This window comes from Colobus angolensis, unplaced genomic scaffold (genome assembly GCF_000951035.1).
Source record: "Colobus angolensis palliatus isolate OR3802 unplaced genomic scaffold, Cang.pa_1.0 Scaffold26, whole genome shotgun sequence".
In the NCBI taxonomy this organism is placed as follows: Eukaryota; Metazoa; Chordata; class Mammalia; order Primates; family Cercopithecidae; genus Colobus; species Colobus angolensis.
The window spans coordinates 14,525,247-14,547,242 of NW_012115821.1; the positions used below are offsets into that span (position 1 = coordinate 14,525,247).

At 38.3% G+C, this 21,996-nt stretch overlaps 1 protein-coding gene across 1 annotated transcript in view; it reads right to left on the reverse strand.

Moving 5' to 3' along the window:
* The window catches only part of LOC105515417 (sarcolemmal membrane-associated protein), a 159,376-nt gene that overhangs the window by 71,651 nt on the left and 65,729 nt on the right, over nt 1-21,996 (reverse strand). Inside the window, exon 2 of the mRNA XM_011947244.1 lies at nt 3,777-3,924. Coding sequence (XP_011802634.1) covers nt 3,777-3,924 — 148 coding nt within the window. The remainder of the gene's footprint in view (nt 1-3,776; nt 3,925-21,996) is intronic.

The window sequence follows — 21,996 nt, forward strand, 5'->3', positions numbered from 1 at the left end:
AGACAGGGTCTGGCTCTGTTGCTCAGGCTGGAGTGCGGTGGTGCGGTCATGGCTCACTGCAACCTCTGCCTCCCAGGCTCAAGCCATCCTCCCACTTCAGTCTCCTGAGTAGCTGGGACTACAGGCGTGCACCACCATGCTCAGCTGATTCATGCCCAGCTGACTCTTTGCATTACCTCATCCTTTTTATCAATCAATACTTAATAATTCTCTTTAGGAAATGCAAGCCAAGAAGACAGACATTCCTTGTAGAGAAAGACAATGTAGTCAAATTCTCTTCTTCTCTATGGGTTACTCACAGCTGGGGTTCCATTTAATTCTTTGCTTTTTGGTAGAGACGGGGTTTCACCATGTTGCCCAAGCTGGTATCAACCTACTTGGCTCAAGCAATCCACCTGCCTCAAACTCCCAAAGTGCTAGGATTACAGGCATGAGCCACTATGCCAAGCCCTGGCCTAGTATCTTAATTGAAATTTTTCATCTATTGTTATAAATAAAATTAATTATAGTTTTCTTTTTTGTATCTATATCTTTATCAGATTTTCACATTAATGACATGCTAGGTTCTTTAAAGGATTCTGAAAGCTTTCCATCTTAATGTTTGGAATTACTTAAATAACACAGGGTTTATCTGCTTTTTAAAATAAGATCAAATTCAGCTGTAAATCCCTCTGTTTCTGGTGTCTTTTCAATGGTGAATCTTTAATAACTTTTTAGTCTCTTTCAAAAACAATCAGTTATTCAAATTTTTCCACTTCTTGAGATAATTATGCTAGGAAAACATCAATTTACTCTAATTTTTTCTTTTCTCTTGCCATAGGTAGCTATACAAGATTCTCTTATTATTCTTGTAGTATATCCTGTATTTGTGTTTTATTTCTCCTTTCTCATTTCTCATCTTGTATATTTTTGCTAGTATTTTTAACTTAATGCATTATGGTTTATTAATTACCTTGTTCACTGTTTTCTTTTTATTAATAAAAGAACCAGCATTTGGGTTTGTTTATCCCTTGCAGAATTTTTTGTCACTGTTTCATTAATTTCTGCTTTTATTTCTCTTTTTCAACTTCTTTTACTTACTCATTTTCTGATTTTTTTCTGATTAGTATCAGATTTCTTAATTGTCTTTCTTCTTTAACATGAAAGGAATTTAAGATTATTAATATTATCTGACTAAAAGACTTACTGTATTTTGGCATAAAAGTCTCCTCTCTTTACAATATAGTGTGAATTTTCCCTTTTGATTTCTTCTTTGATCCAGGGGTTATCTAGTAGTGTTGCATAATTTCAGGAGAATTCTCCAAGTGATTACAAAAGATTATCAAACCACTGTTTAGCAAAGGACAAAAATCAGTACTTTTTTTCTGGTATACCCTTAAACAGGTAGTACTCAACTGGTGACACAGCTGTATCCCAAGAGCCCGTGCTTAACATAAGTCAACTTTCTGAAGTCACTAAGTAGCAAAAGAAACAACATTTTAAATGATGCAAGTTTTTTTAAAACTAATCTCCTTAAAGTCAGCATAAAAGATAGGTACAATTTCACAGAAGACTGTTAAAATCTAATGTTACTGACCAGGCGTGATGGCTCATGCCTGTAAGCCCAGCACTTTGGGAGGCCGAGGCGGGCAGATCATGAGGTCAAGAGATCGAGACCATCCTGGCCAACACGGTGAAACCCCGTCTCTACTAGAAATACAACAATTGGCTGGGTGTGGTGGTGCGTGCCTGTAGTCCCAGCTACTCGGGAGGCTGAGGCAGGAGAATGGCATGAACCCAGGAGACAGAGCTTACAGTGAGCCGAAATCGTGCCACTGCACTCCAGCCTGGGCAACAAAGCGAGACTCTGTATCAAAAAAAAAAAAAAAAAAAAATCTAATGTTACTAAAATAAGATTATACTAAGAGGAACTTTGAATCTCAGGGTCATCTTCTTAGCTTTCTATAGCATTTTCTAAAGAGTATCCCTCACAGATAGATGGGAAAAAAACAGTGGAAAGGAGGTTGGAAAGAGTTGCATTCTATAATGGCCACCTCCTTGGAAATCTGCATATATGTTAGCATATTAAAAACTCCAAGAAGTCCCGCTTATCTTAACTAAGTATTCTCTAAATGTATTTCATTACCTCATCCTTTTTATCAATCAACACCTAATAATTCTCTTTAGGAAACGCAAGCCAAACAGACAGACGTTCCTTGGAGAAAAAGACAATGTAATCAAATTATCTTCTTCTCTATGGGTTACTCACGGCCGGGGTTCCATTTAATGAGCTCAGTTTACTGTTTGCTGAATAACTTGGAGGTGTGATATGGCAACAGCAGATATAGGAGTGTCTAATGCAGCTATTCCCAGTATGGTCATATATAAGTTGAATTCTCTTAGTAACGAGTGTCAATATTTTGCACCAAAATACAAACCTTTCTTTTTTGGTTTACAATTGTAAATGGAAATTCCTAAGATGTTGGTCCTACCCAAATTCAAATATCAAAACCCAACTTTCTGAGGAGGCCAAAAAAACCCATTAAAAGTAATACTGCTGTTGCAATACCAGTCAAAGTATATGCATAAATATGCACATGAACACACACACACCATCATCATCAGCATTATCATTATCACCATCATCACCATCTCTACTATGCAAAATGTCAGAGCCTGATGACTCTGACCAGTATCACCAGATCAGAGTATGTTCAGACAAATGAAGGGAGAAACTTGCCAAATGGTTGCACTATCCATATTAAACTAATAAAGTGGAACTAAACACTTATGGTTTTTATCCATTTAGTTTTATGATTTAGCTATATAATTTCATGGTCATAAAGTAGACAGTGAACTAGGTAGAGGCAGGAAGCTTCTGAATTGTAAAAACAAAGATCAATCTACATTTATTTAGCTAAAGAACTTTCAGTTTCAAAAATTGTAAGACGTTAAATTTTATTTTATACTTGTGATAGCTACTATTAGCTGCCTACCTCTACTGCCTTTCCATCTTCTTTCTTGCTAAGAGAACTCTAATTTTGTTTGGGGTAACAATGCACACACAACCTGAAGGAATAAATCAAAATTTATCTATCTCAATCATAGATCTTCTTGCTCCCCTTCATGAGATTAAGTAACTTCACCAGACTTCTTTGTAGCTATAGGTAACTATGTATGTGATCTACCCATGTGGCCAGTGAAACCTAAGGAGAAATCTGCTGGGAGGATTCTGCAAAAGATTGTTCTTTCAACATAAAAAGAGAGCCACACAAGAAGGCATTTTATCCCCATCTCATCCTTTTTGCCTAGGATACTGGTGTGAGGAAAATGATGCCTGGAGCTTGCAGCCATCATCTTATTACCATGAAGCAACAACCAAAAGCATGAGAAACTAAAATGTTTAAGACAGTAGAACAGGAAGACAGTAAGACCCTGGATCCCTGATGATATCATTGAGTCAACTGAACAAATGAACATATCTGCCTCCAGATCTCTCATTAAGTCTCATTATCAACAATAAATATCCTGTGGTTTAAGCTTGTCTTGGTTGGGTATGCTGTCATTGCAGCCAATTGGTTCCTAACTGTGATGAAGAACATAAATTACTAATTAACACTTTAGAATTAAAATTTTAGAAGAGCAATAGGGAAAGTATGAGACTTTTAACTTTTCACTACATATAATGCTGTATTTAAATCACTTTCACAAGCATGTAATGTTTGTAATGTCAAGTAAGAGAATGAAAAATTAACCCTTAAAAGACAAGTAATAAAAAAAGTGATCCATACCCGTACCTTTCCGTGTATTCTCTGTCACGTCTACCCCAAACTGGATAATGTCACCGGAAAGAATTTCACATGGTGGACTTTCTTCAGAGCCTCGACTCAATCTCTGGCTATTTATAAAAGTACCATTACTACTTTTAGTGTCTTGAAGATAAAACTGCAAAAAAAAAAAAAAAAAAAAGTCACATATTAATAGTAATAATTCCAAATGTAATTTTAAAAAAACTGCTTCCAGCTTTGCCAACTATTGCAGGTGAATTTTTCCCCTATTAATTCAAACCACTCATTTCAGCTAAGGTTCTCCTTTAACATATATGAAATTAGAATCTGAAAACTAGGTGATTTAGAATTCAGCTACACAAAATGGTACAACCTCTTTGGAAGAGTTTGTCAGGTCCTCAAAATGTTAAACATAAAGTTAGTATACAACCCAGCAATTCCACTCCTAGGTATATATCCAAGAGAACTAAAAACATGTTCTCATAAAAACTTCTACACGAATGTTGGCATTATTCATAATAGCCAAAAAGGGAAAATAATCCAACTATCTATCAACTGATAAATGAATCAACAAATGTGGTAGACTTTCATATAACTAAATATTATTTGGCAATAAAGGGGTGAAGTATTGATAACATGCTACAACATGAATGAACATTTAAAACATTACGTGAAGTAAAAGAAGTCAGTCACAAAAGACTGATGTATTATAATGATTCAATTTATATGAAACATCCAGAATAGGCAAAGCTATACAGACAAAAAGCACATGAGTGCTTACAAAAGGTTGAGGTGGCAGGTAGGAATGGGGAATGAGTACTAATGGGTACAAGGTTTCTTTTTGAGGTGATGAAAATATTCTAAGATTAGTGGTGATGGCTGTACAACTCTGAATATACTATACTCAAAACCACTGAATTGTATGCTTTAGAAGGTGAATTTTATAGCATATTCCTTATATGTGAATATAGCTATTTTTTTTAAAGGAAGGGAAGACCAGCTAGACAAAATTCTATCTTTCCATCACTTTTTTGTTTGTTTGCTTTTGAGACAGAGTCTCTCTCTGTCACCTAGGCTAGAGTGCAGAGGCAAGATCTCAGCTCACTGAAACCTCTGCCTCTCAGGTTCAAGCGATTCTCCTGCCTTAGCCTTCCGAGTAGCTGGGATTACAGGTGCGAGCCACCACACCCGGCTATTTTTTTTGTGTATATTTTTAGTAGAGACGGGGTTTCGTCATGTTGGCCAGGCTGGTCTCAAACTCCTGACCTCAGGTGACCCACCCGCCTCGGCCTCCCAAAGTGCTGGGATTACAGTTGTAGCTAGGGTGTCCAGCCTTTCCATCTCACTTTGTTTACTAGGATGTCTGGGTTAAATTAAAGAAAGTGCTTTTTGTTGCACAGGCAAGGGCAACTGGTTTTAGGTAATGCCTATAGTTAACAGCTATCAATCAGCTAACACAACTTGATATCAGGACTGATATATCTCACTAAATTCTTTGTGACAAAGCAGATTTGAGACACTAGAAAAATACTGGAATCAACTATAAAGGTATCAACTTTCTGACCTACCAAATTTGCTTCTCATCACTTGGGTAACCCTCCCTCTTTAAAAATGGAAAGGATAGCAGGAGGCACAGGAAGCCTAACTATTTATTACTTACAAATCCTTAAAAAATTTCAGCACAACTGGGATCACACACACCAGACTTACTAGGCAGAGAATCACCAGAAAAAAAAGGTGTACCTTTCTTTTTGGATTTTTCTACACTCTTCAGCCCTACTTATTTAATAACACATTTTCACTGAATTTCTTCCTAAGGAAGAAAGGTAATAGGATACCTAATACACTATATATCAAAATATACTTTTGCCATCAGGCCCTCACTTAACATTAAAGCTATGATAAAGAGATTAGTACTTTAGGCCAGTTGTGGTGGCTCACGCCTATAATCCCAGAACTTTGGGAGGCCGAGGTGGGCAGATCACTTGAGGTCAGAGGTTCCAGACCAGCCTGGCCAACATGGTGGTGCATGGTGGCGTGGTGCCACGCACCTGTAATCCCAGCTACTTGGGAGGCTGAGGCAGGAGAATCACCTGAACCCTGGAGGCAGAGGTTGCAGTGAGCCAAGATCGTGCCCCTGCACTCCAGCCTAGAAAACTGAGCGAGACTGTCTCAGAAACAAACAAAAAAAGATATTACTGCTTTCATTTATAAAGGAGAAAAGTGAGATGCAGGCATATTAAGTATCTTTCAAAAGTCACAGAACTGGGGAACACAGAAGCAAGGGTTCAAATAAGAAAATTAAAAGGGCCATTTTTCCTCATTACTTCACACCAACCTTTATGTTTCATTTATCCTTCACCCCTCCCACAGCTCTCTTCCAAAATTAAATATAACTAAAGACTAAGAAGCAATCTGCAGAAAATGTTCAAATGACATTTCATTTCATTAATTCATAGCTGACAACTTAAAGGCCATGAGGCTGTCTATAAATGACTCATTCTCTGTTTATAATTCAAAACAGACCAACTGTTACTTTGATTAGCAGTTTGTATATCTAATTACAGACCATTAATTAAGAAAATTGTGTTGATATTTTAAATACATTTGAAACTTACAGGACTTAACATTTCACCCTGGGAGATAAGGACAGACAATACTTTCAAGTAGGAATATTTACCCTCAAAATCTTTTCTGCATTGGAACTTAATGTTACATTGTATAAGAGAGTTTTTTGTTTTGTTTTGTTTTGTTTTTTTAAATAAATATATTCTTGGGAAATGTGGTAATGTCTGGATTCTGGTCAGGTTATGTTCAGTAATATGTACCTGGGCAAGTTAAATAAGGGAATTATGATATTTACAGTGGTTTTCAAACTTCAAGTTCTGATATATTAGTGGGTTACTAAGTCAATTTAGTGAGTTGCAACTAGCATTTTTAAAAAAAAAACATAAAATGGAACAGAATAAAAATAAAGAATACATTAGGTAAGGTTCATTACTGTTTAACACTTTGTTGAAAAACAAAAAGAAATACATGTATATATATACAACATATATATATATGTATATCAACACCTCATGTTTGTAGCTCCTATATAACCCTAAAACCACAACATATTTTCGAACTTAAAAGATTTTACATTAGGGCCCAGACACAGTGACTCATGTCTGTAATCTCAGCACTTCGGGAGGCCAAGGCAGGAGAAACACTTGAGCCCAGGAGTTCAAGACCAGCCTGGACAACAAAGTGAGACGCCATCCCTACAAAAAAAATACAAAAAATCACCTGGGCATGGTGGTGCAGGCCTGTAGTCCCAACTACTTGGGAGGTTGAGCTGGGAGGATAGCTTGAACCCTGGGAGGTTGAGGCTGCAATGAGCCATAATCACGCCACTATACTCCAGTCTGAGTAACAGCATGAACCCCTGTCTCAAAAAAAATTTTTTTTCTTACATCAATATTACCCCAGGTTCTTTTCATTCTTACATGTCTATATTACTGTCCAAAGCATACCATGGTATCTTTGGCCTCTGTTTAGCTTGAACATATAATTTACATTAGTTGCTCATTCTTTTTCTGCTTTCAACCTGCTAATGGCTTTCAAATATCTTAGAATAAAATCCAAAGTCCTTACCATTGTAGCCCTACAGGATCTGGTCCTGGTTCCCTCACAACTCAATCACTCCCACTCTTTTCCTTCTGCATCCTTTTCAGTCACACTAACTTCTATTCATCCCCCTGACCCTCTGTACTTGTATACAGCTAGAGCACATTAGTTTAGTTCTCTACAGAAATATTTTCATTTATATAATTTAACCTTTTGCCCTTGGCTGTTTTGAAAGACTGATACATATAAAAAAGATTCTGTACCTCTTGTAAAACAATTTACCATTAATCCGTCTACATTATGTATAGAAGTTATTCTATTTACTATCAGGTTAGGTTTCTAAGGTATAAAGATGTTAAACTAGGCTGGGCGTGATGGCTCATGCCTGTAATCCCAGCACTTTGGGAGGCCAAAGCAGGTGGATCACCTGAGGTCAGGAGTTCGAGACCACCCTGGTCAATATGGCAAAACCCCATCTCTACTAAAAATACAAAAAATTAGCTGGGCATGGTGGTGCTCGCCTGTTATTCCAGCTACTCAGTGGCAGTTTGGGGTTGAGACAGGAGAATTGCTTGAATCTGGGAGGCAGAGGTTGCCGTGAGCCAAGACCGTGCCATTGCACACTTCAGCCTGGGCAACAGAGTGAGACTCTGTCTCACTCATAAATAAATGTTAAACTGTTTGCAAGGGCCTAGAAAGGAAGTATGCTTATAGTCCCTGGGTACATTTCCAGCAAGTAGATATATTACTCGATCCTTTGTCAAATTAAAACCAGAAATATCCTTTTCCTCTATGCTGATAAACCTTCTTCTATCAGGTTTTTATTCCCTCCCCTTAAAAGAAGTTTTGACCACATTAAAAAATAATAATAATAAAGAATCTGTCGAAGTCTTAACTATCTTTCTTTCCCAGTAGCCTAAGGAATGTCCTAGCGGCTCTAGTATTTGCGTTAGCCACCAGACATTCACTTTGATGTTGAACAGGTGAGTAAGGAGCTCTGAATTTAAAAACTCTGTGTGGCTTATGGCAAAAGTTCAACAGCAGCACTTTCATTGTTTTAAGGTTTTAATTCTTTCATCAACTCCTTGCTTTCCCTGAATAAACTTTAAGTTTCCAACAATCAGGCACTGATGGTGATCCTTGAACTGAAAAGTTTACCCCTGTCTCATCAGTCACTTTTCCTTGTCTCTTGCTGATTAACTTCAATGACACAGGAACAGCACTTCACAGGTTGCACAGTTTGCTCTTTGGCCTTCAGAAAGTTCCTGCTGTAGATGAATTCATTCCATAAACATATACATTTTGCATCACTTTCAACTTTGCTATAATCTGTAAATTTTTTCATTTCCATTCTAATGACACATTGATTCTTTTTAACTCTTTCTATATTGATAGGTTTTGCAATATCCAAACACCAACAGATAATAACATTTGAACTAAAGCTTCAAAATAAAGCACAAATATAGTAGACACACCACAGACCAGGGGCAACAAATTCTAAGTCCATACAGGGTAGTTCTTAAGACATGAATACAGAATGGATTCGAAGTAGATAGCAGATACTGCAACAAAAATTTTTAATCTCCCTGAATCACCACCTAAAATCAGAGTGACTAAGACAGCAAAACCAAAATCCCATGGGAAACATTTGTAGCAAAAGTAGGTGACACAGTAGCCACACAAACCCCAAAATAAAGAGTGGGGAACACCACCAAGAGCCACAAGACCTGAATGGAATCAGCATCTTTGCAGAAGGATACATAAGGAAACAAAGTGGGCATTTGGGGACTTGAGGACAACACCAAAATAGCTATTAGGTGTTCACTGGATGGTATGGAGGCCAATTGAAAAAAAGCTGGAAATGGGAATGGTGTGGCTCAATCCAATAACGAGTGCAGGGTAAGTTCCTAAAAAGGCTGGAACAGTCTGAGCCATATAAATTCTTAAAACCAACCTACGAACCAAAGCTACCTTCCAGGATAGGGCTCCAAACTGAGGGAAAACTGCTGGGAGTGGAACCAAAATTGAGCAGAACAGGGAAAATAGAGACAAGGAAAGAAAAGGTTCAGATAAAAGTAGAGAAAGGAAAAGGAAGCCACCATATTTTTAAACGTTTTACAAAAACAACAGAAGAGGGAGCTCTGTGAATTAGAAAAGTTATCCTGAACCATGACCCCTTTTTAAAGTTTAGGAAAACCAATTTCATATAAAACTTAGCAACAGAAAATTATCAAGGTCACATCCATATAGTTATTTTAAGAAAAAAGAGAATAAGGAGCAGAATAGTATCTTTACAGATAATGAAAAACAGACCTTGGAAAGACATTAAAACTGTAAACTTCTATTTCAAAACAAGCTGAAAGACATTAGAAAAGTAATTCAAGACACGAAAGAGCAAAATAAATCAAAATTATACAACTCAAGAAAAGGTGAAATAACTCAAAAGAATAGAAGTAAAAGGAAAAATTTATTTTAGAAATGAATACAAATTAGAAGGATCACAAGAGTGATTAAATATAACTAATAATGCCTTAAAGTAAATAAAAGGTAAAAAGGGTAAAATTTTTTAAAACCATAAAGAATGAAGAAAGTAACATCAGCAAAATGCCAGAGTAGGCGGCTCCAAGCCTCTGTCTCCCCATAGAAACACTGAAAAACAAGCAGAAACTATCAGAACCAACTTTGTTAAAACTCTGGAAAACAGTCAAAGGTTTACAGCAACCAAGTAAACACTGAATCAAGAAAAAGGCAATTAAAATATAGGAAAGCTTTGTGGCATTACTTACCCTAGTCCCATCCCCCTCTCCAGCACAAAATAAGTCTTGGAGACATCAGCCTGCATTTCCAGTGTGGGACACCCTGGTACCTGGTTCCAGAGGGAGCAGAGCAGACCTTAAACACAAATTATTTTGTCTAATTTTCACCTGTCTGGGGCTACATGAAGAACTGGTGCAAGGCTTTCATCTTTGTTTTGCCTAACTCAGAACTCATCCAAGCTGGAAAAGTGGCTGGCATTGCTTAGTAAGTGGGGTTTACCCTAGGTGGTTCAACTTTAAAAAGGTATTTTATACTATAAAAATGTTTAAATGCCCCACATTTGTAGAAAATGGAAAAAAAAAAAAAAAGAAAACACACAATCATCTCAATGCAGAAAAGGCATTTGATGAAATATAACATCTTTTCACAACAAAAGACTCAGAAAGCTAACATTAGAAGGGAACTTCCTCAACATGATAAAGGGCATTTATAAAAAACCCACAGCTAACATAATACTCAATAGTAAAAGACTGAAAGCATTCCCCTTGAGATCAAGAACAAGACAAGGATGCCGGCTTTCAACATTGCTATTCAACAGTGTACTAGCAGTTTCTTGTCTAGAGACAAGAAAAAAAAAAAAGGCATTGAAACTGGAAAGGAAGAAGTAAACTACGTTTATTCACAGATGACATGATCCTATATATAGAAAACCCCATAGAATCCACACAAAAACTATGAGTTAAACAAATCCAGCAAATTTGCAGCTTACAAGGTTAACACACAAAAAACAGTGTTTCTACATACCAGCAATGAATAATTCAAAAAGAAAATTAAGAAGGCAATTCCATTTCCAGCTAGAAGAATAAAATACCTATGAATAAATTTAACCGAGGAAGTAAAAGACTTTTACATTTAAAAACTGTAAAATATTGCTGAAAGATATTAAAGATAGTCTAAATAAATATAAAGATGTCCCCATGTTCATGGATTGGAAGACTTAATACTGTGAAGGTATCAATATTATCCAAAACAATCCACAGATCCAGTGCAATCCCTATCAAAATTCCAATGACCACCTTTTCTGCAGAAATGGAAAAGTCAATCCTCAAATTCATATGGAAATTGCAAGGGACCTTGAGTAGGCAAAATAATCTTGAGAAAGAAGAACCAAGTTGGAAGATTCGTATTTCCTGAATTCAAAACTTACTACAGAGGTACAGTAATCGAAACACTGTGTTACTGGCATATGGACAGATATAAAAGATCAATGGAATAGAATCTGGAGTCCAGAAATAAATCCAAACATCTACAGCCTAGTGAATTTCAAAGTCCATTCAATGAGGAAAGAATCGTCTCTTCAATAAATGCCGCTGCAACAACTGGAGAGACACATGCAAAAGAGTAAAGTTGGACCCCTGCCTCATACCATACACTTGTTTCCCATTCATACACTGTTCTCCTGATTTCCTTTAGTTCTTAGACCATGATTTCCTTCAGCTCTTTGGGTATATTTAAGATAAAGTTTTTGTCTGATAAGTCCAATGCCCGCATTTCCCCAAGGATGGTTTCTGTCCAGTTTTCCCCCAGCAATGGGCCATACTTTCCTCTTTCTTGTATCTTTTTAATTTTTTCTGGATATTTTGAATATTGTAATGTGGTGACTCTGGAAATCAGGCTCCCTTCTCTCCCCAGGATTGCTGTTGTTACTTGATGAGGGTGGCAGTCAGCCATTTGTTTAGCGAATTTTCCAACCTATTCTTTGCAAGGATTATACTCCCTGCCATATGTGTTCACTGAAGTCTCTGTTATCTCTGCAGTCATGCAGTGACCTAACACAGATTTCCTTAAATGTCTGGATCCAATAAGAAAAGGAGTTCGAGGGAATGTTCTGTCTCTTTAAATCTTAAATGGCTAATGCCAAGTAAGTCACTTCAACTTGTGGGGGTTGAAACAGCTGGCACCTCAGCAATTAAAAATAGCAACATAATACACAATCCCCATTTTTAAAGGTCCCAAATGCCCACCCGGGGACCAGCAAGTCACACCAGGAACACAGGCAACCATCACCTGGCTCCTACAGGATTGAGGGATGGGAGATGGTAGCTACTATACCAAACACCAAAACAATGAAATTCTTTGAAACTCACCAGCCTCTTTCCTCATCAAGTACTCCCTTGGATGCTGCAAATGTTCTACTAGATTCCAGAGTTCCAAAATAGTTGCTTCAGGCAGTTCATGCCAGCTCAATAGTTATTTCGGTGGCGGAATCAATTCAGAGATTCCTACTCTACCTTTTTCCATGGCATCAGATTAAGAAACTGAGCCTCAGGCATATTAAGCAGTGTCATGGCCTCACAGATATTGCAGATTTAACACTGTTATTCCGACAAAATTTCCACACTGCCTTTCTTCCCTACTTAAACACTCTCTGGTCTTTGATTCCAAACTTACGAAATCCCATTTCATTTATGAAGACTTCCTGAAGCAATCAGAATACAAAGAGCCAATTTCAACTCTACCTCCATCATTAAGGCAAATCACTTAGTCTGTAACATTTAGTTGGCACCCATCTTGGAGAGACTGCACATCCATAAAATCATATGCAGAGCAACCCTAAACTGAGAATAAATTAAGACAGTATGAATTAAGTACCAAAATCCTGAGAGCCTGGTGGGAAACATAGTTAGGCATAATCAGTTGCTAAGGAAGCATTTATGAGTGAGGGTGGTAATCAGAATGAAAAGACAAGCAGAAAGACGAGGAGAAGGAGGAGGAGGAGGAGGAACAGGTATTGCAGCAAATTTATATATAGCTAAGGCCCCCAGAGGGTAACAAAAACCAAACAAAGGAACAAGTGGAAAAATGCAAGATACAGCTGTAAAGAGAGGGCCTTTGGCACTGGACTAAGAAGTTGCAGTTTCTTAAGACAGAAGGCACTACTGACAGAGTTGATGAAAATACTGTTTTAGGGAGATTAATCCAACAGTTTTGATGATCTAGCAGCTGTGTGTAGGATGAACTGCAGTGGGAGTCACTAGAAATAAGGAGACCCATGATTTGTTCACTTTTGCCACCAACAATTTAGTTGCTTCTTAGAGTATACAAACTTAGTCATTATATGCATGTTCAACATTAATTAATTTATTTATATAACCTTTCTGGTTTCCTGGCTAACAAGGCATCACACATTTAATTGTGCCACTGAAGGAGGAAATAAAAAGCTTTATTCATATTCTATAGGAAAATATATACAAAAGTGGTGAAATGTTTTCAGCAAAATGAAATCTCATATGTAAACTAGAATGAAACTTGCCAATATATTACCCGAAGGTCTTACAAATGATGTTAATTTGCCAAGATTTTTTCCACCTAGTGACATTCTAGACGTGTTCACTGTACAATAAATCTTTCTTTCAGGGCCAGCTCACAAGGAAAAGTGGAGAAAGAAAAAGTATTTCTGCATGGGAACTGAGATAAGTCTCTACATGGGAGCTGAGATAAGATTATGAAAGACAGAAATAGGGAAAGTGGGAAAAATAAATTTTTAAAAGTATAATCAAAACAGTATAAAGCATACAAAACACAGAATTATTATATCTTTCTTAAATATGCTTTCGAATTAAGACAATCCTTCACTGAGAATTCAGGACAAAGTAAATTAGATTTCTGAATCTCAGACACCTATGTTGAATTCCGAAAGTCTCTATATACCTGTCAGGGTCATCTAAAAACTTGTAAGATCCCCCTTAATTTGCCTTAAGTCGTATAGATAAAGGAGGGCCTGGACCTTAATGGGGCCCTATTCACCAGGCAGTAGGGGCAGGAGTGAGACTGGGACCTACCTAAAATGAGAATTCCTAAGATGAGGCAAGCTTGAGAGAAAACCTGGATATGCAGGACAAAGTCGACCAGGAGCAGCAGGACCAGAGAGAGTTGAGTTGCCCGCTGGAGGTATCTCCAAGGTTTGCTTACCTATCTCCCTGGAATTGCCCTTTGCAGCCTCTCTGAGATGGTCACTAGGAGGGCAGAATCAATTCTACAATGTTGGCAGAGGTCCAGATTACCCTGCAAGGCAAAGAGAGCCTGCATGTATGGAACCTTGGACCATTTGCCTTCGCGTTTACAGATAAAGTTCTGAGAGATGGGGTGTGTGTGTGGGGGGAGCTGAAAGCCTACAGCAAATTCTAATTTGGCAGTGATTAGCCTATTTCCCACACCCCAAAACTGACTGGTTGATAAGAAAATTCTGATTATTTTTTCCTCTCGGGGTGTGTTAATCACAGCAAAAAGCAGCTGTTTGTCTTTGAGGCTCCTACTTAACTGATACTAAAGAACAGATAGTGATCTCAAACTCAGTCTTTTAGACACGAAAAAGTCTCTAATTACCTCAAAGGATATCAAAATTATTAATACCAATGTTTTAAATATTACATATTTTACCCAAATGTCATGTATTTTAGCATATTAGGAATAGAATGAGGGGATACTCTGATATCGTAAATATGCAATACTTTCACACTTCATGATTCTCCTCACAAAATGTTAAACCATCCTGAGGTCAGCTGAAATAAAAACAAAATAATTGCACCACCACTCTTAATCTCTGTTAAAAAATCTTCACACAGACCAGGCAAAGTGGCTCACACCTGTAATCTCAGTGCTTTGGGAGATGGAGGGGAAGGATCGCTTGAGCCCAGGAGTTCAAGACCAGCCTGGGCAACATGGTGAGACTTTGTCTTCACAAAAAATCCAAAAACTACCTGGGTGTGGTGGTGTGTGCCTGTGGTCCCACCTACTTGGAGTCTGAGGTGGGAGGATCACTTGAGCACAAGAGTTTGAGGCTGCAGTGAGCTATGATGCACTACTGTACTCTAGGTTTATGACAGAGTGAGACCCTGCCTCAAAACAAACAACAAAAACAACACCTTACCCATAGAATAACAGCCTTATTTGTCACAAAAGGAAATACTTGTGATCACATTTGTGGGAAAAAAGAACAAGGTCACTAGGTTTAAAGTCTTATAAACTGTTTAATAATGTATACAATGGGCTCCATCTAAGGATCATTGATATTGATCTATATAGTCATTAAGAGGTAGTAGAGAGAGAAACTAAAAGAAAAAAAATTCCATTAAAGATTGGTAAAATTGGAAAATCATAGGAATATGGATCTTATGGGGGAGGGGAATCTGCCCACACACAAAGAATTTATTTGGCAAACAAATTCAGTGGAAATGTTAAAAGACACAAATAGTACACCTGCCCAAAAAAGAACATACATAGCTTTTAAAAATGCCTTAAATTTCTAAGGTAATGAAAATAATGATGATGGCCTTTTCATTCTTTAGGCACAATCATTAAAGTTGGCATATAACTTTGTTTAAAACATCTTGGTCTTTACTCGTATTTCTTCGTTTTTAGTGATAGTTAATTCTTTGAGAGATTTATCTCCTCAAGGCTTTGAAAATTTAGACATACACAGGTGAGATCTTTAAAAATTATAATAATTCTACTTTGAAAGACAAAGCAAACAAAGTTTCTGGGGACCATAAGTGAATAAATGGAAATAATAACAATGCAATTTATGAAACAGTCATTTTGTCTGAGATGGGAAATGACTATTTGGAAGAAGGAAAATAAACCCCTTACGTGAGTTTAGTACAGAGGCTCTCATTTTTCTGCTGCCACATGATTCAGCTGTTCAAACACCTCTCATGATATCCAGCACTTCTCAGAATTAGCAATGCTCCCAGTTAAGAATCACTAATTCTTTAAAAATTTTGAACTGAAATTTAGTAACAGAAAGTATCACATTCAAATTCTCTCTCTATGACTTAAACATAAGTCCCTAGACATTTTTCCCCAGGAAGTTTTCGGGGCCAAAGCTTATGAAGGTATGAAGTTTTCCTTTAAAAGCATTGCTGATTTCTTTCACTATCATCAAAGGTAACATCACTTATATCCAGAATTCAGGTATACAGAAGTTTTAACAAAGAAAGGAAGACCAAAGAAAGAATTATTCTACGGTGACAAAAGGGTACCACATAATTTACAATAATCATTGCCAGTTTTTGAGTGCTTACCCTCTGCTTGGATAAACTACTCTGCATGCATTTTTTCACTTAATCTATAAAACAACCTTATTAGGCAGATGTTATATTATCCCCATACTTCAGATAAAGAAATCAGGACTACGGCCAGGTGCAGTGGCTCACACCTGTAATTCCAGCACTCTGGGAGGCCGAGGCAGGCGGATCACCTGAGGTCGGGAGTTCAAGACCAGCCTGACCAACATGGAGAAACCCTGCCTCTACTAAAAATACAAAATTAGACCAGCCTGACCAACATGGAGAAACCCTGCCTCTACTAAAAATACAAAATTAGCTGGGTGTGGTGGCGCATGCCTGTAATCCCAGCTACTGGGGAGGCTGAGACAGGAGAATCGCTTGAACCTGGGAGGTGGAGGTTGCAGTGAGCCGAGGTCGTGACATTGCACTCCAGCCTGGGCAACAAGGGCGAAACTCCATCTCAAAAAATCAATCAATCAATCAGGACTAAAAGAGGTTAAGTAACTTGCCAAAGGGTCTCCTAAGCTCGTAAACTTTTCATCTCAACCATTCTGCTATACTGCTTAATGTTCATCTGGCAATTTTATATCCACTATCTCTACTATTTCTCCAGACCTCCTATAAAACAGCAATGATTTTGTTCATTTTATAAATCAGTAAATTTAGGCTGACAAACCAAGTGACCCATCTATAGTCACAATGGTAAAAATAGTAAAACAGCAATCAGACCTTCTGATGCCAAATCATCAGGAAAGGTAAGCTTTTAAAAATACCTTTCAGAAATTCATTCACTACCTGCTACCACCTATTTGACACACAATTCTAATAAATTTGGGTTTTCTGGTTTCTGTGTCCATGACAGAGTAGAAGGGAACTAGCTTTTGCTCATGCTAGGAACTATGCTAGGTACTTTACATACACTACCTCATCTAAACTTCAGAACACTATTAAATAAGCAGCATCCTACATGAGCAGACAGAGTGAGGAGTTAAAACCTAAGTCCAAAGATTATACAGAAAGAACAGCAAACAAGGCCTGTTAGACTCCTCACGAATATGGCAAATTCTCTGAAGATTGGGATATCCCCAATCCTAAACAAAATGTCTTCTGAGCAGGAACCAAATAAATATTTTAAATAAATATTACATGATTGTAACATCTACAACCTAGACTCATCTCATCATTTACCCATCAGTTTCCTGAGCATCTCTTTACAGAAATTCAGTCAGCAGCCACTAATAATAGAATGGACTTGTGACCATCAGAAATCACTTACAGTAAGTGCATAATAATGGCAATAATACTATCAGTAATAATAAATAATATCAATAAAACTTCAGGGCATCTAATGTGTCACCAATTCCTATGATTTCTGATTCAGTAAAATCTCTCAATTCCATACTGCCTTTCCCTTCCGATTACAATTCCTCTTACCCTAACCATTGCCAACATACTTCCACACTCTACACCCTCCACACTGATGCTAGACTTACTCCCTAAAACACAAACCTGATCACATTGTTTCACTTTATAAAAGGACTGTTGACCCTCTGCTGACTTCAAAATCAAGTCCAAGAGCTGTGACTTTCGAAGTCTTTCAAAATGACCCTAATCACCCTATCTAACCTAATCTTCCTCTTTTCCTCAAAATACTATCCATTCCACCCTTGCTTAACTACTAGCAGTGCCCTGTATAAGTCCCAGGCCTCTCTGTCTTTCCTTATCCTGCTCTTGGACTTCAAAAGCCCTTTGCTTCCACCCACCCGTACTCTCTACCTGTTAAAACTCACCTTTTCTTTCTGAAGTTCAGTTTAAATATCTTAACAAATAAAATTTCTTTCAGATAACATTTCTCACAAAATAAACACTTTCCCCCAACTAAATCCAAGACTTAGGCTTTATTCCAAGTTATGCAGCTAACTCTCAAATCGCTATTTCCAAACTACACTTTGAGTACCACTATAATCCGATCTTTTCCATATAACATTCATTCCCTGTCAGTAAATTCCAAAAGGCACAAGTCACAAATGACTTCTTTAAATGTAGAAGCAATAAATGATGTAATTCATACTATAAAATGGAAGCTATTAAGTTGTGATTTAACATAAAGTAGGCCATACTGTATTACATCCAAATAATGGATGCTATATGGAGCACAGCATACATTAAAGGTTTAAATTTGGCTGGGTGCTATGGCTCACACCTGTAATCCCAGCACTTTGGGAGGCCAAGGTAGGTGGATCACTTGAGGCAAAGAGTTCGAGACCAGCCTGGCCAACATGGAGAAACCCCATCTCTGCTAAAAATACAAAAATTAGCCAGGCGTGGTGGCACACAACTATAATCCCAGCTGCTGGGAGGCTGAGGCAGGAGAATAGCTTGAACCTGGGATGCAGAAGCTGCAGTGAACCGAGATCACATTACTGTACTCCAGCCTGAGCAACAAAGCAAGATTCCGTCTCAAAAAAAAAAAGGTTTAAATTCAAGCTCTATCACTTTCTAACTTATTGTGTGACCATGAGCAACGTATTTAACCTCTTTGAGCCTCCCTTCACCTATATTTAAATCAAGGATAGCATCAGTACCTACCTCACAATGTTTGTTGTAAAGGTTAAAGGATATAAAGCATTAGCACAGTATTAGTACATAGTAACTGCTAAACAAATGGTAGCTATTATTATTAAGCTCACAGAATATGTGTAAAGACTTAATCAATTTGATTTTTTTCAGTCAGAGAACTGATTCAGGACTTTCCTTTATTGGTTAAGGTTCTTAAAAATAAGGTTCTTTGACAATTACTTAAACAGCTGATAGAAAAAAAAAAGGCAAGGCTGGCACAGTGGCTCACACCTGTAATCCCAGCACTTTGGGAGGCTAAGGTGGGAGGACTGTCTGAGTCCAGGAGTTCAAGACCAGCCTGGGCAAGATGGTGAGACACTGCTCTTAAAAAAAAAAAAAAAAAGATATAAATAGATCGGTAACAGCTGAACTCTAATATATACACGTGTTAAATATATAATATATATAATATTTTATGGTTATTATCAGAATGATATGGTTATAAATAACCATAATATTTATAATATTCATGGTAATATTCATGTGTGATGGGGGCAGCGGTGTACTACTGCGTAGAAAGAAGGAAGTTGCTAAGCCTTTGTCTCATAGCATGGACTGAACACCAATTATAACAAATACAAAACACTGCGATATGGGTTAGGGCAGGGGTCCCTAATCCATAGTTAGTATTGATATTGGTCTGTGACCTGTTAGGAAATGGGCCACCCAACAGGAGGTGAGCGGAGGGCGAGTGAGCATTACCACGTGAGCACCACCTCCTGTCAGATCAATGGTGGCATTAGATTCTCATAGAAGCGCAAACCCTATTGTGAACAATGCATGTGAGGGATCTAGGCTGCACATCTAACTAATGCCCGATGATCTGAGGTGGAACAGTTTCATCCTGAAACCATCCCCTGCCTACCATCCATGGAAAACCTGTCTTTCATAAAACCAGTCCCTGGTGCCAAAAAGGTTGGAGACCGCTGGATTAGAGAATCCCGAAGTTTTGGAGGGTTTTTGAGACAGAGTCTTGCTCTGTAACCCACGCTAGAGTACAGTGGGTAATCACAGCTCACTGCAGCCTCAACCTCCCAGGCTCAAGAGATCCTCCCACCACAGCCTCCCGAGTAGCTGGGACTATAGGCACACATCACCACACCCAGCTAATTTTTTTGTTTGGTTTTGTTTTGTTTTTGTAGAGACAGGCCTCACTTTGTTGCCTGGGTTGGTCTCAAACTCCTGGCCTCAAGTGTTTCTCCTGCCTCAGCCTCCCAAAGTCCTGGGATTATAGGCATAAGCCACTGCGTCCAGCCCTAAGTGAAGTTATATCAAGAAGAAATTACTAGTCAGCTCTCATGTATATGTAAGTATGCTTAGAATATACAGACTAGAATATCTATAACTATTCAATTAACAGTGTGAACCAATTTATGAGTAAATTAAGCTAAATAGTATTTAGCAGACGTCATAATTCCTTTTCTGAACCGGGGTCCTACTGTACTCCTGGCCCTAAGTAACAGGGCTGGAAACCCAGTCAAGCCACAGAATAATGCTCAAAAGGCTAGGCGCGGTGGCTCACAACTGTAATCTCTGCAATTTGAGAGGTTGAAGTGAGCACACTGCTTGAGTCCAGGAGTTTAAGACCAGCCTGGGCAACAAAGTGAGACCTTGTCTCTACAAAAAATCAAAATATGAGGCAGGAAGACCGCTTGAGCCCAGGTGATTGAAGCTGCAATGATCCATGATCGTGCCACTGCACTCCCGCCTGGGTGACAGAGATGGACGATGAAAGGAAGGAAGGCAGGCAACTGAAGGACACCCTGTGATGGGTTCACCCTGAGAGAGGGGCTTGTGACTTGGAAAGTATTGCGGGGAGAAAAAAATAAAATAGAAAAAAAAAAAAAAGAACGCTCATAGAAGGTCATAACTCACTCTATTCAAAACTCAAAATGCTACTTGGGACACCCTATAAGGATAAGGGTGTGCCATTACACCTTCCTATATTATTTGAAATTTCCATTAAAAAAGAAAAAAAAAGGCCGGGCGCGGTGGCTCAAGCCTGTAATCCCAGCACTTTGGGAGGCCGAGACGGGCGGATCACGAGGTCAGGAGATCAAGACCATCCTGATGAACACGGTGAAACCCCGTCTCTACTAAATAATACAAAAACTAGCCGGGCGAGGTGGCGGGCGCCTGTAGTCTCAGCTACTCGGGAGGCTGAGGCAGGAGAATGGCGTAAACCCAGGAGGCAGAGCTTGTAGTGAGCTGAGATCCGGCCACTGCACTCCAGCCTGGGCGACAGAGCGAGACTCTGTCTCAAAAAAAAAAAAGACACATATGGGAAGGTACAAACAGGCACCTGACGCCAAAACTCTCAAGAGACCTAAAAAGCTCAGGAAAACAGGCAGCTAACAAGATGTTTAATATAAGTTTGGCAAAGACTAAGATTAGTGATAATTGGCTCTAGCAAGAATGTGGAGGAAACAACATTTTCATATGCATCATCTCTCAGTATCCGTGAAGAGGACTGACACCAAATTCACCACAGATATTCAAGATCCTTTTATAAAATGATGTAGTAGTTGCATAACACCTACACACATCCTTCTATATACTTTAATTCATCTCTAGACTACTTAGAATACCTAATACAAATACTTCATAAATAGTTGTTATAATGTATTGTTTAGAAAACGACAAAAAAAATTCTGTACATGTTCAGTACAGATGCAACCATCCTTTTTTTCCCCCAAATATTTTCTATCCAAAATTGTCTGAATCCATGGATGTGTAACCCATGGATACAGAAGGCCCACTGTCCTGGACATGAGAGTATAAACTGATACAACTTTGTTGGAAAATGATTCATCAATGTTTATTAAAATTTTAAAAGTTTATACCTGGTTGGGTATGGTGGCTTATAATCCCAGCACTATGGGAAGTCAAGCCAGGAGGATCTCTTGAGTCTAGGAGTTCGAGATCAGCCTGGCCAACATGGTGAAACCCCATCTCTACCAAAAATACAAAAATTAGCTGGGCATGGTGGTGCATGCCTCTAATCCCAGCTGCTTGGGAGGCTGAGGCAGGAGAATCACTTAAACTCGGGAGGTGGAGGTTACAGTCAGCCAAGATCACACCACTGCACTCCAGCCTGGGCAACAGAGCAAGACTCCGTCACCAAAAAAAAAGAAAAAAAAGCATCCAAATGGAAAGGACGAAATAAAATTATCTGT